Raw genomic sequence first — 18,185 nt, 5'->3', positions numbered from 1 at the left:
AATTTAAGTGTTTTACCTTTTTTTAATTGCTTTTAAATGAGATATTCTTTTTCATTCTGTTTTCTAGTATTTATTGTTTGGTAAAAAATTAATATGTGAAAAGCAGTAGTTTCTACATATTCTACTACTTTATTCAAGTTTTTAATTATTTATAGTAGTTTTATCATTGATTATTTTGGGTTCTCTATGTATAATTTCATATCAGCTGCAAACAGAGATCATTTTATTTTTTCTTTTCCATCCTTAAGTTTCTTATTGCCTACTCGTTTCTAATTGCATTGGCTAATACTTCCAATGTAGTGTTAAAGACAGTGGAGCAAATGGGCCTCCTTGACTTGTCTCTGACCTTACCAGGAATGCCTGAAGTCTTTCTCCCTGACTAGGATGCTGTTCTTGTTTTTGTTTGTCTCTGTGTCTTATTCCTTTTGGGCTGCTATAACGAAATACCATAGACCGGGTGGCTTGTAAAGAACAGAAATTTATTTCTCTCAGTTCTGGAGGCTGGATGTCTGAGAGCAGGGTTCCAGCATGGACGGGTTCTGGTGAAGGCCTTCTTCTGGGTTGTAGACTGCCTACTTTTCATCCTCACAGGGGGAAGGGGCAAGGACACTAATACCCTTTGTGAAGGCTCCACCCTCATGACCTCATCATCTCCCAAAGGCCCCACCTCCTGATACCATCACATTGGACATTAGGTTTCAACATCAACAATTTTGGGGGGATGCAGACATTCAGCCTATAGTAGTTAGTACATGTATTTTATCAAGTGGGGAAAGTATATATCAATTCCCATTTATTGACTTTTTTAAAAAAGCAGGAATGAGTACTGCATTTTGTTGAAGGCTTTTTCATGATCTGTAGAGAGAATCATGATCTTCTCATGAGATCTATTAATACGATGAATTATATTAGTAGATTTTCTAATGTTGAGTCATCCTTGCGTTCCTGGAATGAACCCCCTTTGGTCATGGTGTGCTATTAATGTATTGTGTTGATTTCTGTTTGCTAATATTTTATTTAGGATTTTTGCATTGATATTTGTAAGTAACAATAGTCTTTGGGGTTTTTTTTGGGGGGGTATGGTCTCTATCAGGTTTAGGCATCACTTTTGTACCTACTTCTAAAAAAAGAAAGTATTTGAAAACTTTATGTATCTACCCTCTGGAAGAATTTGTGTAGTAAGGTTTGGCGTTTAAGGTTTGGTAGAATTCCCCTGTAAAACCATCTGGGCCTGGGGCTTTTATTTGTGATGCTAATTCTTTGACAACTTTCTCTATTTCTTCTATGGAAAATCGATCTGTGTATGCTTTCTAAAACAATTTGGTAAATTGTATTCTTATCTGTGAAATTATGTACTTCACCTAATTTCAAATGTATTTGCACAGAGTTGTACAGAATAGTGTTTCCTGACTTTTCTTAAGGGAGGGGGGCAGATATTTAAGGATGCCATAGTTGAGAAGATAAGAAGTGTGTGGGCAGTGTTCACTTACTGTGTTCATTGATCCCAAGTCATACAGTGAAGTTCTAGTAAGACGAGCATATGCTAATCATAATGATAATAGCTACCATTTGTGAAATACTTGGCTCTGTATGTAGAGCAGCTCATTTAATCCTCATTACAATACTGAGATGCATAATCAGCATCTCATTTTAAGCATGAGATAATTTGGGGGAATTACTCACTTAGCCAAGGTTCACACAACTAGGAAGACTCAGAACTGGGATTTGGGCCTGATTTGTGTGGCTGCAAAGGCTGGGCTCCTTCTAAGAAGCAGCAGATGAGGAGGGACCGAGTAGAGGCATAGAGAGATTCTGGGAAGGAGGGGTCAGGGTGGATGGAATGACCACTGCACTCTAGACATGCACTCCACTCTAGGGGACTGGCAGCAATTGCAGGGGCAGGGAGGAGAGTCAGCCAGGTGACCCGGGTGGGCTGGCTGGCAGAGGAGGTAACCCTGGCTACAGCAGGCAGGAACCCCAGAGGATCACACAGTGAGAAGGGCATGTGGAGGCTGGCAGGTCGGGGCACCAGCTGGGGCTGGGCTTGTGTGGCTGGGAGCGGGAGAGCCAGGGGCACTGGGGAGTTAGGGGGAAGCATGTATTTGTTTTCAGCAGAGACTAGGTGAGGGAAGTTACCCACGTCTAGTTTCTGTGCACTAGGTTAGGACCCCAAAAGGAAGAGCTACCTGGGAGGGATCTCAGATGAACACTTGGTGTTGGAAAGACGCCCCTCTGCCCTCGTGCTGTCTGGTGACACTGACTAGAACTGAGGACGCAGACAGCACTAGGTCTCTCACTCGTCACTGAAGTTTGCCAACTGCAGAGAACGTGGACGTGGCCACGTGTGTAGTCGGTGCCTGTGACCCACGGAGTGATGTGAATCTGCGGGCCGTTCCTTCCCTTTTCTGACCAAGCAGCAGCGAGTTCTGGGTAGTGAACTGTGTCTTCCCAGAGCCAGTCATAGCAGGCATTTCTTCTCATTTGCAGGATTTGCTCTCAAAGAGTGGTTTGGTTTCCTGAGAAACTGCAGGTGGACGCTGGGCGTTCCGTGCTCGCCCCTGGAGGAGGCGTGTGAGGAAGACCGTTCCGTGCAGACCAGGACACTCCTGCCTGGCCGTTAGGCCTCCCGGCTCCTGGTTCCAGCCTTTTTACCAAATCCCTTGTGACTTCAGCAGGTAGGTCACTTTCCTTCTCTGGGCCCCAGCTTTCTCCCATGTGAAATAAAGGCACTGGACCCCACGGGCCCTTCTGGCTTTCAAATTCTGTGATCTAGGCACTCAGGTGAATCAAATTCCTTTGAAGTGGATTTTGGGTCCCGCAAACAAAAGCCCATTTCTTTTATGTTGTTGAAATAAATGAACCCACTGCCCAACCTGAGTCAGAGGTTTGCTTTCAAGAGTAGAGGGGTTGATTACAGAGGAAGCATGTTGCTGGACTGAATTACTGGTCTGCCGTGCTGTCTAGCCTTTACTCACACTTTCCCTCTTTACGTAGGACCGTGGAAGACACTGACCACGTAAGACAGAGCAGAGTCACTTAATTTAGTGCAAAAATCCTTTGGCTAGGGAGAAGGGAGTGCTGCTTTTCAGATGCATAGAATATATCCTGAAATGCCTCCAGTTGATTTCCCTGTTGCTTTGGGAATCATAAATTCTGTAGCCAGATCTTCTGTGTGGTGTAGGCATTTGAGGAAAAAAAATTTTTTTTCTGGGAGTTACTGACTTACAACCTGTGTCCTGATCCCAGTCTATGTTCAGTGAGTCCCATTCTGCCCAGTGGAGGATAACGGGTGTGAGGGTTAGGGGGTCAAACAAAGGCGGTAGGGGCCCTGGGTCTAGGGTGGATGTGTCCCTGCTTTGCTTCCTGTCCTGGGTCAGGCTCTGCACCTTTCTTCATTTTATCTCTGCCGTCTGTGATGTTTCAAAGATAACGGGAGTATGAGGATCAAGGGATAAAATACACTGGGAGTATTTTATATGGTAGAATATAACTAGTGGTTACTCTGAATGCAAAGCCCTTTGGCCTGAGTTCCGGGCGTACAGATGGGAGTGGTGGAGCGGACCATGCCCTTGGTGAGTCTCCGATTCTCTGAGCCTTCTTTCTTCATCAGGAGGTTGAGGGAGTTGGATGAAACATCTACAGTCGTAAGATGCTATTTTTTAATATCAGAACCACTGGTGAAACAACCCCGTAAGGCGCAATTTGAGCAATGTCCTTGAAGGATGTGATTGTGTAGAGAGCCTGCTCCGTGTCATGGGAAAGCGGTTATTTGACCGCGAACACCGAGGAACATAACCTAAGAAGAATGAACGTCCTCATCCACCATGAGCGAAATGTGCAGTGTGGTGGTGTCGCGAGCAGAGGCACGAAAACCAAGCAGACTTGGTTCTGACACCCATCCAGCCTCTCATTTTGAACAGTATGACCTTGGACCAGAACATAACCTTTCTCAGTCTCAGTTTCTTCATCTGTAAAATGGTGAAAATAAGTCCTGTGTCAAAGGGCTAGTGTGATAATCCGTCGTAATGTGCACGAAGCACTCAGTGTGTTGCCTGGCACGTGGTCAGCGCTTGGTGGCAGCTCTCATTCTCTATGCGACATCTCTAGGGAGCGATGGACCTTGCGGGGGGACATAGACCTGTATCATAATGAGGACTTGGGCTGGGAGTGCTGGGGGAGGTCAGGGGGCACCTGTGAGTCTTTCCTGACCCTGGAGACGCAGGAGGGAGCTGGTGTTAGGCAGTGGAAAAGCTGGATATCGGGAAGGTAAGTCCTGGGTGGCATGTGGTGAAGGGCACTTAGGATGTGTCTCTGAAAACCTCACCTGAATCCCTGGACGCTGGATCGCTGTGCCTGTCCTACGAGGGCTGGCTCAGAGCTGGCAAGACAGCATGGAGGGCGCCGCCAGATGCGGGCTCCTCATGCCTCCTGGGTGTCCTGCAGACCGGAGTCATGCGGCGCCACCCCCTTCATAAGCATACGCATTCCAGCTCCTTCTGACTCTACTAGACCTACGGGACAGGCGTGTTCGTATTAAGAATTTTAAACTGAAAATCGGGTGCAGGAACTTCTTTTTATTTATTCATTTATTTATTTGAGAGAGAGAGTGTGAGAAAGAGAGCACAAGTGGGGGCGGGGGCAGAGGGAGAGGGAGAAGCAAGCTCTCTGAGGAGCAGGGAGCCCGATGCGGGGCTCGATCCCAGGAGCCTGGAATCATGACCTGAGCTGAAGGCAGACGCTTAACGACTGAGCCACCCAGGCGCCTGGGTACAGGAACTTCTCGTTCCTCCCTTGCCTTGGTGGCATGTCTGTGAGCTATGGGATGTCGTGCCCCTACCTTCAACATGCATTTGCCGAGTGCATGGGCACCAGAAGGAACCCAGTGATGATGGGACGCTGTCCATGCGCACCAGGACGGGCGGTACACTGGGGGAGGTAGGTGGCTCAGTACATGATTATAATACTCTACAGGGCACCGTGGAGGCTCTGGTGAAATGGATCACCCTCCTAATTTTTTCTAGGATGTGTGTTCTTAATTTTATCTGACCATGTGATCGCTCTTAAAAAAAAATGGCTGTGGCATCTCACCAGGCCAGGGTCATCTCAGAAGGCAGTCATGGAATGATTATCACGCAATGGTTGAAGCAGGGCCTTTGGAGTTAGATCTGCGCTCAGGTTCTCACTGCTGTGGTCTTGCTGTGTGGCTGTGAGTAAATTATTAGCTGCAGAGACTTAGCCGCTTATTTGTCTCATAGCCTTTGGCAACCCCTCTGAGCCTCTGTTTGTTCAGCTGTAAACCGGGGCTGATAACACCATGTAACCCATCGGGGTCTCTGGGAGCAAAGTGAACTCACACCTGTCCAGGGACGAGCACAGTGCGGGCACTTGAGGCTGCTGGGGGAGCATTTGCTCAAAGACAGGTAACCAGACCATTGCTTGCTTCTCATGCCCCTGCGGATGGGGACAAGGGGGTCTCTGCAGCATTCCCGGGAGGAGGGGGCATCGTGGATAGTGGGTCGTCAGAAAGTGTCAGTTCTTCCCTTGTGAGCTGTGCGTCAGGACTCGTGAGCTTTCTGTGTGCATTGTACCACAAAACAAAAACCAACCCACAGATCACTCGATATCCGGTTATCGGTTTGGCTGCTGCAAGACGAAGGAACTTTGGTAATTAAGGAAGACCCCTGTGGAGAGGAGCCAGTTGGGGGTGATTAATGAGAGCAGGCTGGGAGAAGGGGGATGCTGTGGGCTTTGAGTGTTTGAAGGGACAGTTAAGGGTAGAATGTGGCTTGTTTAGTCTGTGAAGATCCTGAAAGGGAGTAACTTTTCTGACCAATCACACTCTCTGATTTGGGAGGTTCTGCACCCCGCGGTGGGGAGAGCTGTCTGTGCTTTGCGGTCTTGGTCTGAGATTTCAGTGAAAAGAAAACCATCCAGGGCAGCTTAGTAAAAATCAGTGAAATGAACATTTGTTAGAACGATGCAGGTAAATGCAGTGCATTTCAAGTGCACAGGTGACCAAGGAGAGCCCAGGAAGGTCTCGGAAGCCCGGCAGTCTTTCTGTCTGTCTCTTCCTCTCGCCTCACCCGGTCTCTGGTGCCTGAGCATGTCTGCTTGTGCTCCCCCATGTGCTGATAACCGGATCCTTCCCTCCTCTGGTCCTGGCTCCTCCCTCCGGCATGTACATGCTGTACCTGGTTCCTGTGTCCACATGTCTTCAGCTCCGGAGATCCCAACTGCCCACGAGTTCCTAGTCCCAGGCAAACTCCTCCGGAAGGAGAGTTGGACTGGCCATCTTGGGTTAGGGCGGCCCAGAGAGTTATAATCTGGGAGCGGGAGGTGGCTGTGGGCGCCCAGAGGCCACGTGTGGCAGAAGGCGCTGGTCTCTGAGCCGGGGAGCACGGCCAGGCAGGTGTCCCCCACCATGCTTACGGCCAGCTCCCAGCCGGGAGGGGTCTGCGTGAGTCCTCATGGGAAACCTGTCAGGGAGCTCAGGGCAGAGACAGGACAGACTCAGTCTGAGGTCCTCTTCAGACATTTTGATGCTGCGAGCTGGCACCTAAGTGAAACCTTACAGGATAAATGTAATTTGGCTATCTACAAGAGAGGCGTTTTTGATAAGAAAATATGTGAATGAAGATGGGCTGCTGTGAGGTTCACATAGGCCCATAAGCATTTTTAACATTTCCGCTGATGGCCGCCCATCGATTTTTGGTTGGTATTTTTTATTGTGGTACAATATATGCATCATAAAATTTGCCATTTTCACCCTTTTGGAATGTACAATTCAGTGTCATTCAACACATTCACCCTGGCTTGCAGCCGTCACCACCATCCGTCCCAGAGCTGCTTCATCTTCCCCAACTGTAACTTACCTCCCCAAACTGAAGACAGCCATTGAACACTAACTCCCCATTCTCCCTCCCGGCCCCCCAAACACCGCTCCACTTTCTGTCCCGATGATTTTGATGACTCTAAGTACCTCGTGTAAGTGGAATCATACAGTGTTTGTCCTTCCGTGACTGGCTTACTTCACTCAGCACAGTGTCCTTAAGGTTCATCCGTGTTGTAGCAGGTGTCAGAATGCCCTTCCTGTTGGAGGCTGAGTAGTGTCCCATCACGTACAGAGACCACATCGCTCTCTCTAGTCATTGATCAGTGGATACGTGGGCTGTTTCTACCTTCTGGCTCTTATGAATAACGCGGGCAGCCCTTCATTCTTAGAGTATAGATGAGATTGTTTTCCCCTTAGAATCATCAAGAAGTTGTTTTACTAATGAAAAAGGACCTTAAAGACTTATTTAATCCAGCTTCTTCATTTCATAGAGCAAAACTCATTCAGTTAGGACAAGTGAACAGCTCAGGAATACACCTTGCCTACTTTGGACTCATTTGCCATTTCTCTGTCCTAGACTTACCTAAAATTATGAGAGCTTTGGTAGTGACAACAACATGGCCTCAGTTAATATCTTTAGTCCTGAAGAGTGTTGTAGACTTGGAAAGAATCCCATGGACTGAACTTTTTTGCTTGGGGCTTTTTGGTCTCAAAATATATATTGAACATTCCAAAGAGCTTTTATTTATGTGGGTGTGTCTGTATATATTTCTCATATTTGAATTAAAAAGTGGCAGATTTTTAAAATATATTTATGAAAAGTAACTGCATTTCCCAAAACAAGCTAATTTGTGAGAGAGTGGCGTGTTTTCTATTTCTGCAAGCATCTCCTGTATCTGGTTTGATAAAGATTGCTAGATTCTCGTATCTGTTTCTGCATTCAGATTAGAGCAAGCACGTAGAGAAAATCTGGCTCGCACAGATACACAGAGAAGAATACTTCAGTGGCTCTTCAGAAAACTGTCAATATTCTTCTTTGTTACTACACCAAAAACTGGCAGGGGGTAGTTTCTTAAGAGTTAGCTGCAATTTGGGATCTGAAGCTGCATCATAGAATGCTTCATCCTCTGTTACATTAGAATATTTCCGCTTATTTTGTTCGTTAGACGGATCCTCGCCCACGTGTGATTTTGTGACCTCACTGTTGACGGAGTGGTGCGGATCTTCTAAAAGCTGACATACCGCATTATACTAGATCAGAAAAGCCTGTTGGCCAGTGCCTGTCCCCATCTGATCAGGAAAGCCTCTGCTGAGAAGTTGTCATGCTCACCGTGGTGGGTACAAGTGTTCGAAATTCTCACTTCCGTTTGGAAGCTCAAATTTTATCGTTGGCAACCAGTGCTGTCATTGACCTTGACATGGTAAGGTCACTTCGTCCCCTTTTGGGAGGATGTCGGTCATACACTCAGTGCACGTCCTTGTAGTTTGTGTATCATTTCTTCTTTGGGGCCACGTGAGAAAAGCCCCTTAGTCTGACGTGCGCTTCAAACAGCGCACACTTGCTTTTCCTCTGACAGCAATTGTCCGTCGGTCGGCAGGAGAGGGGCGGTTTGCATACTTCCTCACACAGGATCCCAAAAAGGTGCATCCTCCGGGGCTGAGATTTCATAAAAGCAGCGCTTTGTACCGCTCCGTCGAAGACACTCTTAGGTGACAGTGACATTTTCATTTTTACTGTCAGTGCGTGGTGAGGAATACAGTGACTGCTAGTTTAGTCTGGTGTCCCTGCTTTGATTTGTGCTAACAGGCTGGCAGCGTAGCCCCTAACCACTGACACAGGAAAAGGAGAATAAGGCTTCAGTGTTATGAAAGTAGTTGGGCCTCCTGCATGCCCTAAAAGGTTCACACCATGATTTGTAAATTGCTGACTCCAGCCGCGTAGTCGGGTCTTGAGTCGGCCGTGATCCTAGAAGGAGAAAAGACATGGTCAGGAGTCCGCACCCAAGTCCTCCTCGGCATCCGGTGTCTTTGTCGTAACTGCACAAACATGCTCAGAGCCTTCCTGGGAATGGAGCCAGCCCTGCAAAGGCAGAGTTGGGTGTTGAGTTTCTGAAATCACATCCTGGTGGTTATTTGAAAACTATTTGGCATTTTAAACTTCCATCTCCTTCTCGACAATGAAATTTAATATCATGCAATTGACACCATGATGATGTCAGGCTTTTGGGTCATGACTCCATCTGTTGGCAGCATGGCTTTGGAGCGTCTCCTAGATGAAAATGACTGCCTCAGAGCAAAAGCAAAGGAGCAGTGCATTTGTCCAGAAGATGACGCATGAATCTTAGTCGACCTGGCTTCGGCAAACTTGCTCTTCACGCTGGAATACCGTATCCAGTTAAGCTAAAGTGAAATGCATTTACATTGTGGCGTTTGCACCCCACTGGGTCTAACAGTCCCCGTCCCTCTCCTCCGTTTGCAGCAATGGAAGAGTTAATAGTTGAACTTCGTCTCTTTCTGGAGCTCCTGGACCATGAATATCTAACGTCAACCGTCAGGGAGAAAAAGGCAGTGATCACCGACATCCTGCTGAGGATACAGTCATCCAAAGGTGCGTCTGCTCTTTCTTCCTCCAGTCTCCTTTGTCTCTAAACCATCCCGAATCCACCGTCTTTCTCAGACACATTCATTTGCTCATTAACATACTTGTTCATCCCACTGTCCCCGAGGGTCTCCCCGCATGCCAGGTGCTGGCGGTTTCCAGGCACAGGAGGACAAAGCCTTTAAGGAGCTGAAGGGATAGTGGGGGATCATGCTCCAATTACTCCATCTCCGTCTGCTTCTCTCCTCCCCTGGAGCTTCCGCCTTGGAGGGATGTCTTGGGGGTCGGAGGAGACGACAGAAAGTGCCTCCGAACAGTGCCTGACCCGCGGTCGACCTGCGGTCAGCACGACTGTTCCTCTTTCCTGTTGCTCCTGTTAGTAGAGGTGGTCCTCCTTCCCAGCCTCCCGCCCTCGGCCTCTTCCCTTTGCTCGGCCAGCACCCACTGCTGGCCTGGACGCACTGCGCCGCTCGGGCCTCTGGCCTCGGGGTCTGCTGTTGGCTTTCCCGGGGGCCCTTTCCTCTGCCTCTGCTCGATGGGTTCCCACCCTCTGTCCCTCTGCACGTGCCTCCCGATGCTTTCCAACTCACTCGTTCTCCTCAGAGCTCTTTCATTAGCCTTGAGCCCGTCCGCTGATAGTTTTTGGTGGTAGAATTCCCATCTGTTCTTTTTCTCTCTTTCCTTTTTTTACTGTGCCCAGTTCTCTGCCAGAATTCCCCACTGCGCCTCTGGCAGTCAGGCTCTGTGTCTTCATAGCCCTTTCCCTGCCGGCGTATCACACGTGACCCATTACAGGTGACTGTTGTTGAGCGGTTGTTCTGGTGGGTCTTTCCAGGGGGGGTCTGGCCTGGAAATAGTCCTGCACCCAGATTAAAGCCGGTTCCTTCCTTTCCTGCCTTTGCTGACACGGTGCTCACCACATGTCCTAAGTTACTTGGGTACACACTTGTCTTCTCAACTTGAATACGGCTGCGCTGGGAGCATGAGCTTAAGGCTGCCGGGACACGCAGGGACCCGTGTGTTCCCAGTATCTGGCTTCAAGAGGGCACCTGATACAAATGTACTGCTTCCGGGGCCGCGCCCGCCCCTTAGTCCGTCTGTCTGTGGGTAAGTCCTGACCAGAGTGGAAGTTCAGGCAGGGCAGCTCACCTTTGCCAGGCCGCGCAGCATTGGAGGAATGCAGGCTTCCGTGCCGGCTCCATCATTTCCACCGCTAGTGTTTCGACTAGTTCTGCAATCTCTTTTTGTTTTTTCCAGCCATAGATCCCGCACCTGGAGAAGAATAACAGGATTGTTGTACAGTCTTAGAGGAAACAGATATTGGCCCAGCGTTCACGATGGGGCTGAGGGCGCGATAGCTGGCGGCGGCACCGTCCACACCCTTCTCCTCCTCATCCAGTTCTGTGGTTTTGGTTGATGCTTACAGGTTTCGAAGTGAAGGACCATGGTCAGAGGCAAGAGACCCCCAGCAGCCTGCCGGCTCCTCCCCAAATGCCTTTGCCGGAGATCCCTCAGCCGTGGCTGGTGAGTGCGCGGTCCTACAGAGCCGCTGGGCCCCTGGGCCACTCGGGGCTCCGGGCAGGTGGTAACAGCCCAGATCTGGAGGAAAGGAGGCCGTTTCTTGCTAGAGTCTCTCCTTTGAGTGGGTTTCTAGGGCTGCTGGTAATAGCCAAGTGGGAGGCTGGTGTCTCCTTGAAAATTGCTGGAGCTACAGGTCCATGGAAAGCTGTTCTGAAGTTAGATTTCTTTTCTTTTTCACCCAGAGGCTTTAGCAGGCACAACAATGGCATAGAGCCATCGGGGAACTTGACCCTCTCTTGGGCTAACTCTGGATTTGAATACCGTGGTCTACAACTTTAATGTTCATTGTTATGCTTCTTCTGGGATAAAACGTACATACACATTCCCAGGAATGTGTATTTTATGTGATGTTATGCATTCAAAATGTGTTTTGGAGTTCTTCTGCCACCTTTGCAGTCTTGGGATGCTCACATGTGCCATTTAGCTTTCTCTGCCTTTTGCTGTTGGCTCGCTTGCTTACTCTGGAAAATTTGACTTTCATTCAGAATCAGAACAAACTCAGTGACTTGGAAATTCTCTTTGTGATGTTTGCTTTCTGTATGTAAAATCTTTTAAAAGATTTTATTTATTTGTTAGAGAGAGCGCCACGAGAGAGAGAGAGCGCAGGAGTAGGGGGAGAGGGAGAAGCACACTCCCACTGAGCAGGAAGTCCGATGCGGGACTCGATCCCAGGACCCCGGGATCATGACCTGAGCCGAAGGCAGACGCTTAACAACTGAGCCACCCAGGCGCCCCCTGTATGAGTCATTTCTTCATCTCGCCGCCAGGACGAGGACTGCAGGAGAGTGGGGCCGGGTGCCATTTACCTCTAGCTCTGCTTGCGCCCCAGCATGGTGGCTGGTGTCCAGTAGATACCCGTTAATTGTCATTTCAGAGGGGGACAGAGGACATTAGCACTCACTGGGCCCCTACCGTGTATTACACACTAGACTTGTTACTTTTTCGCTTGTAATTTCGTGTAATCCTCACAGCTTGAACTCAGAGAGCCCCTACATGTGAAGAGTATGAATACCCAGTTTCCAGACAAGGAAATTTAGGATCAGTGAATATTCGCAATTTGTTCAAGATCATACGATAGGCAGGAAAAGGCAAAAATTGTCACAGGTTCTTTGGATTCAAATGCAGTCTTTTCTCAACAATACTACTTTGGTGGTGTGGCCGCAAAGCTGAGGCAAGTCTACCTCGCGGATCAGAGAAGGTTGTGTCAGGAAGCGGAAGTCTGCTCCCGAGCCGGGGTCCGGGGAGGCGGCAGGACACAGAGCTCAGCTGCCACCCACTCGGCCACGTCCTTGTATGACTGCGCACGGTAACCGTAGTGTGTCTGCGCTGCAGACGCAACGTTCCTGAGAGGCTGTCGTGGTGGGGCCATGCACCAGGATAACCGTGAGGACCTCGAGTGCTAGAGCAGGGCCTTGCGGATCGATGCTCTGCGTGAGAGCTGGCTGCTACTGTGTGGAGCAGCGCTTCCCAACTGTCACGTTCCCCGAATCCCTGGGGGTCTTGTGAAGATGAACCTTCTGATCTGCTAGGTCTGCGTGGGGCCGTAAGTGCTGCGTTTTCAACGAGATCACTGTAGAAAATTGGGGGGGAAGCCCTAAAAGTACACAAAAGTCATCTACGTTTCCTTCTTCCTGGGAGAGCCACCAACTTCCTTCACCTGTGCCGAGCTGGGGCAGGGCCACAGGCCTCCGGTCCGAATGGAGATGCGCTGAGTGCCGCCTGTTCACTGATTCGCAAGGCTGGGGATGAGGAAAAGGAGACCTTCACTATTTATCTGTTGTTTTATACATTTAATCTGTCTGCAATTGAGAGTATATTGAATGTATGATTTTTATATGCGGTTTTTATCTTTTTAACATTATTTGTTATGTATTTTTCCCTCTTTATAAAAGATTCTTTATAATTATTTTCCTTTTTTTTTTTTAACTCATCCTGTTTGTTATAGAAACTGACTTGATTGGCTTTCATTTTTTCCATGCATTATTTGTTTTTGTATTATTATTTTTTAAACTTTTTTTTTAATCGTTTTTAAGATTTTATTTATTTATTTGAGAGAGAGTTCATGAGCAAGAGGGAAGAGCAGAAGGGAGAGAGAGAAGCAAGCTCCTCGCGAAGTGGGGAGCCCCATGAGGGGCTCGATCCCAGGACCCTGGGATCATGACCTGAGCCGAAGGCAGACGCTCAACCAACTGAGCCACCCAGGCGCCCCGTTGTTTTAAATACAACGCAAAACTGTAGCCCAGAAGTATTGATGCACAACATTAACCCTCACAAACATTGTCTGTCTGAAAGAGAAAGAACGGGGTGAGCGGACAGCAGTTCATTCATTTCTGGGTTTTATCTTCTGACTCACCCGTGCTTTCCCTCCTCAGCTTCCTGAGCCCACGGCCCTCCCACCGTCTCAGCGTGCTGCGTCCCGTAGTGAACGTTGAGAAAGGGGTTTCCAGGCTGCAGACATCTGGGGGTAGCCAGCAGAGTGGGGGGTCTTCTGTGAACTTCATGGACCCTCTGGTGCCTTGTCAAGTGCCATGTACCTGGTCTGGACTGAGACGCACGTCCCATACGGTCTGGGCCAGGTGCAGGGACTGTCACTTTCAGTGCCAATCTCAGATGAAGCGTACTCATCAAATAGCCAACACTTTCTACCATTTTTGACCACTGAATAGTTAATCCATTTCCACTGATTTTTCCTCAGATACAGTTTGCTGTTCCTTCACTTGTTTGTGTTCCTTTCTCTCTCTCCTGTCCTCGTCTCTCGCTGTGCCCGGCTCATGCTCTGTCTCTGCCTTTGGCTGCAACATGGCAGAGTGTCCTGGTTTAAGGAACGTGAGAAGCCCTCCTACTGATGGTAGTTGGTTGGCAAAAATGTTGGTTTTAAATATTTAAGTATTTAAATACTTAAATATTTTAAGTTTAAACAAATAATTTTTGGGTAGGAGTCTGACCAATAGGTAATTTCTCCTGACTGGTGCCTAATACATGAGTATCTAGAGAGCTTTCCTGTCCCCTAAACTCCTGGGGTTCCGATGTGGGGCCAGGGGCTACGTTCCTTGAGTATGGGTCTCCGCACTGTATTCTGCTTCTTTTCTGCATACACCTGTGGCAGTTAGCGATTTCCAGTTTTTGTTTCCTTAAAGTGAAGTGAAACGTAGACACTCGTGAGCCCGCCTGAGTTTGGAGCCCCTGAAGCTTTGAGTGCTGTGCTGTTCGTTCCTAGTTGACGTGCCCACCCTGATTGGATTTTCTTTTCTTCCTTCATGGTTTGTCTTGAACAAAGCTTTCTTTTCTTTTCTTTTTTTTAAGATTTTATTTATTTATTAGAGAGAGAGAGAGAGAGCACATGCATGCACAAGAGAGCATGAGCAGGGGGAGAGGCAGAGGGAGAAGGAGGAGCAGACTCCCCGCTGAGCAGGGAGCCAGACATGGGACTCAATCCCAGGATGCCAGGATCATGACCTGAGCCAAAAGCAGATGCTTAACCAACCGAGCCACCCAGGCGCCCCTCTTTTCTTTGTTTAAAAAATATTTTATTTTTGTGTAATTTCTATACTTAACATGGAGCTTGAACTCACGACCCTGAGATGAAGAGTCACACGCTTTACTGACTGAGCCAGCCAGGCGCCCCTTGACTGAAGCTTTCTAAAGAGAATCATCTCAGAGAGTGTTATCACCTCTCCTTTTGCACTCATTATTTCACTGGTTTATTTATGTAATAGCTAATCAAGTTAACGTAAATAACTCTAATAATAAGTACAAGCATTTATAGAACAAGGCTGACTTGGTAAATGTGCAGCTCAGCTGAGGGGACTCTTTGTACAGGGCACTCTGGAGGGGAGCCTGTCGTTGACCATGAATGTTTAGCATTTTACGGCCATCCGTCAGGGCTTTTGCAGAGGGAACGAAGAACATCTGTCACTTTAGCAAGTCAGGGAAGCAGAGACTGGTTACGATGGTTCTACTGTAGTTTTCTGATAGTTTTCAGTGAATTCATTATTCAGCAAGTAAGGTGGTCATTGGGTAGATTCACTCTGCTGCTGGCGAATTGGCTGTGGCCGGTCAGTCCTTTGCTGTCGGCAGGTTGACTTTCAGGAGAATTCGCATGCATTGGGCCAGAGATGGCATGACCGGGCGGGGAGGGCACACGAAGGAAGATGCGGGCGGCCTGGAGCTGGGCACGCCACGGCTCTGTGCTGGGGAATGGGATTCGGGCAGGGTCTGCCAATGAGGTTTCATGCAACTACCACTAACCATCTCCTGCCATCCCTCCTCCCCGGGGGATCTCTAAGATCTGTTCATCTTGGTAACGGAGACTTTACACCCACTGACCTAACAACAGGGCCTCATTTTCACATTCTTTTAATTCAACTAAATGTTCACCTGTTGGAGATGGTGTTTGTTTCTATGCCGCTTTGTGTTCCTCGAGCTGTGCAGTGGAAAACGCTGACAGCTTGTCAAGGGTGGGGAGCATGTGCAAACGTCAGTCTTGTAACGTTGACGATGCCTCCATGCACGGAGGGCACGTTGGAGTGTTTCTTCCCTGTCCGGGCCTGGGAGTGAACGTGGTGACAGCCGAGGGTGTCCCATGAGACCCGGTGGCCCTTCAGCGTGGCCAGCCTTTTCAGATGCTCGCAGGAATGTGAGGTTATATGCTGTGTGTGGGTGCAGAACTTCTCCCGACTCCTGGAAATGGCAAGCGTGGTACACGACATGTTTGACCGTCTGGGTGAGTTCCCGCGCTTTCCAACGGGAGACTGGAATAGGCCCAGATATGCGTGTGTTTAGTCAAAGCCTGTCTGGGAAGAGGTTTGTTTTGTTTCACGCCGAGAGTGCGCAGCTGTCCCGCTGCTGTACTCCGTGTGGAGCACAGGTGTAGAGCGTGTGTGAGTAGCGGCCCCCTCCCTAGGGAACGGATCCCATCCGTGTGGACGTTGCTGCCAGCTGGTGCCCATGCTCAGGCGGCGGTTTCCCAGGGGGCCGGAGCCACAGCCCCTGTTGTACCTCCTACCTCCCCCTCTTCTCAGAGCAGCACCGAGCCCAGGCCAGGGGTCTCTCGGATCTTTACGGTTGGGAGGAGAGAGCAAGGTAGACTCCTTCTGGGTCTCTGCTACCCAATTGAGGCATTTAGAAATATTTTTATTTGATCATTTAACAGCAGGGCATTTATATGGTGTTCGGAGGGGGTGTGGGAGAGCAGCTAAGCTCTTTGATATTTTAGGGCCAGAGTTTATATAAATGTGATCACTTATTATGTCAGCAGATAATAATGAAGGGGTTTTTTTAATTGTGGTAAGATAGTCATAACATAAGCTTTACCATCTTAACCACTGCCAGGTGTCCAGTTGGGTGGCAGTAAGTGCTTCAGAGTGTCGGGCAGCCACCCCCACCCTTCATTTCCAGAACTTTTCCATCTTCCCAGCTGAAACTCCGTCCCCATGAGCACTACCCCTCTTCCACCCGCCCCCACTCTGCTTCCTGCCTCTGTCTCTGGAACTGTGAGCATGTGGGCCCCCCATCGCCTGCTGCCTGCCCTGAGACCTCCTAAAGCACTTTCACGGCAACCACATTCTGTCGGACAGATGAGATTATGAGGCTCTTCAAGACTAAATGACAAAATTAAGTATTTTTCCAGTCGTGGAGTTGAGACGAAAGCCCAAGATTTAAAACAAGAAAACCGTTTGTTTCCTGGTGAAATCAGATGTGATCCTTTGAGTGAATGTGAATCATGTGTTCTTTTTTTTCCCCTCTTGTCTTTTGGAGGAGTTCAGTCTCATTTGTAATTCCTGCGGCATCTTTTAAACTTTTAATCTGTGGCTGCACTCCAGATACGTATCCTGTTTACACTCCCGTTGGACCGTTGGCCTTCCCTGCGGATGGCTTCCTGCTGGTGGAGGCGGGGAGACGACCCGGCCCCACGGGGCTTCCACTCTCTGCATGCCTGAATGAAGCCAGAGGGAGCTTCACAGCACGGATAGGTGCCTGCTGTTTACTCACGTGCTATGTGGAATGCAAGTTCAGTAGGGAGCGGAGGGGAGCGGGGTGATTTGGATAAAAACTTTTATTTTGCCAGGAAAAGTACTCAAAATTCGTGCTGTTAGTATTGAGCCCCTTTTGCAGCTGAGCCTATAAAATTCTGTTCCCCACTCCTCGGCCTCGCTCAGCAGCGTGGCCACCATCCTAAAGATGCCCCGCCCCGTAGGAGGTTTGGATTCCCACACGGGTGCCCTGCCGTGCTTCCAAAGTACTTGTGTCAGTTATGGAAGTTCAGTCGCTGCAACCAGAACAACAGTCTGGAAGCCCACCGTATAGACAGAATTCAAGTCAGAAAGTGATTTGATACTGGGCTGATATTTTCCTCTGCTGGAATCAGGGCTCTTAGTTCATTGGTGATTCTGGTACAGAGGCTGCGTGATGCAATGGGGTGGAGAGCAGCAGAGGAACAGATGCCCGTGGTGACAGAGTGGGAGCCGTGAAGAGCACAGGGTGGGAGGAATGCCCGCTTTCCTGAAGAGAAGGAGGGAATGACGGTGTTTGTCATGCAAGCGCTCAGGTTGGACCCAGTGGGCTCAGTGGGCTGGTTGGTTCCTGTAGCAGGTGCAGCAGGCGCAGCAGCAGGCACAGCAGGTGCAGCAGCAGGTGCAGCAGCAGGCACAGCAGGTGCAGCAGGAGCAGCAGCAGGCGCAGCAGCATGGACAGCAGATGCAGCAGGTGCAGCAGCAGGCGCAGCAGCAGGTGCAGCAGGTGCAGCAGCAGGCGCAGCAGCATGGACAGCAGGTGCAGCAGGCGCAGCAGCAGGCACAGCAGGTGCAGCAGCAGGCGCAGCAGCAGGCACAGCAGGAGCAGCAGCAGGCGCAGCAGCATGGACAGCAGGTGCAGCAGGCGCAGCAGCATGGACAGCAGGTGCAGCAGGTGCAGCAGCAGGCACAGCAGGTGCAGCAGGTGCAGCAGCAGGCGCAGCAGCAGACGCAGCAGGTGCAGCAGCAGGCGCAGCAGCAGGCACAGCAGGTGCAGCAGGTGCAGCAGCAGACACAGCAGCATGGAGAGCAGGTGCAGCAGACGTAGCAGCAGGCACAGCAACAGGAGCAGCAGCAGGTGCAGCAGCAGCAGACACAGCAGGTGCAGCAGCAGGCACAGCAGCAGGCGTAGCAGGTGAAGCAGCAGGTACAGCAGGCGCAG

General features: G+C 49.4%; 1 protein-coding gene across 4 annotated transcripts in view; it reads left to right on the top strand.

The window, feature by feature from the left end:
• The window catches only part of AFAP1 (actin filament associated protein 1), a 141,019-nt gene that overhangs the window by 51,275 nt on the left and 71,559 nt on the right, over nucleotides 1-18,185 (top strand). For 3 of the 4 annotated variants that reach the window (XM_031030999.2, XM_006736086.3, XM_081812687.1), the window contains 3 exons: nucleotides 2,488-2,675; nucleotides 9,312-9,440; nucleotides 10,858-10,955. In XM_031030999.2, the coding sequence (XP_030886859.1) occupies nucleotides 9,314-9,440; nucleotides 10,858-10,955 (225 nt within the window). In that variant the 5' untranslated portion in view covers nucleotides 2,488-2,675; nucleotides 9,312-9,313. The remainder of the gene's footprint in view (nucleotides 1-2,487; nucleotides 2,676-9,311; nucleotides 9,441-10,857; nucleotides 10,956-18,185) is intronic. The other variant, XM_081812688.1, reaches the window with a different exon arrangement.

This window comes from Leptonychotes weddellii, chromosome 2, assembly GCF_054177405.1.
Source record: "Leptonychotes weddellii isolate Sample4059 chromosome 2, ASM5417740v2, whole genome shotgun sequence".
Taxonomy (NCBI): domain Eukaryota; kingdom Metazoa; phylum Chordata; class Mammalia; order Carnivora; family Phocidae; genus Leptonychotes; species Leptonychotes weddellii.
This window is presented reverse-complemented; position numbering and strand designations above follow the sequence as displayed.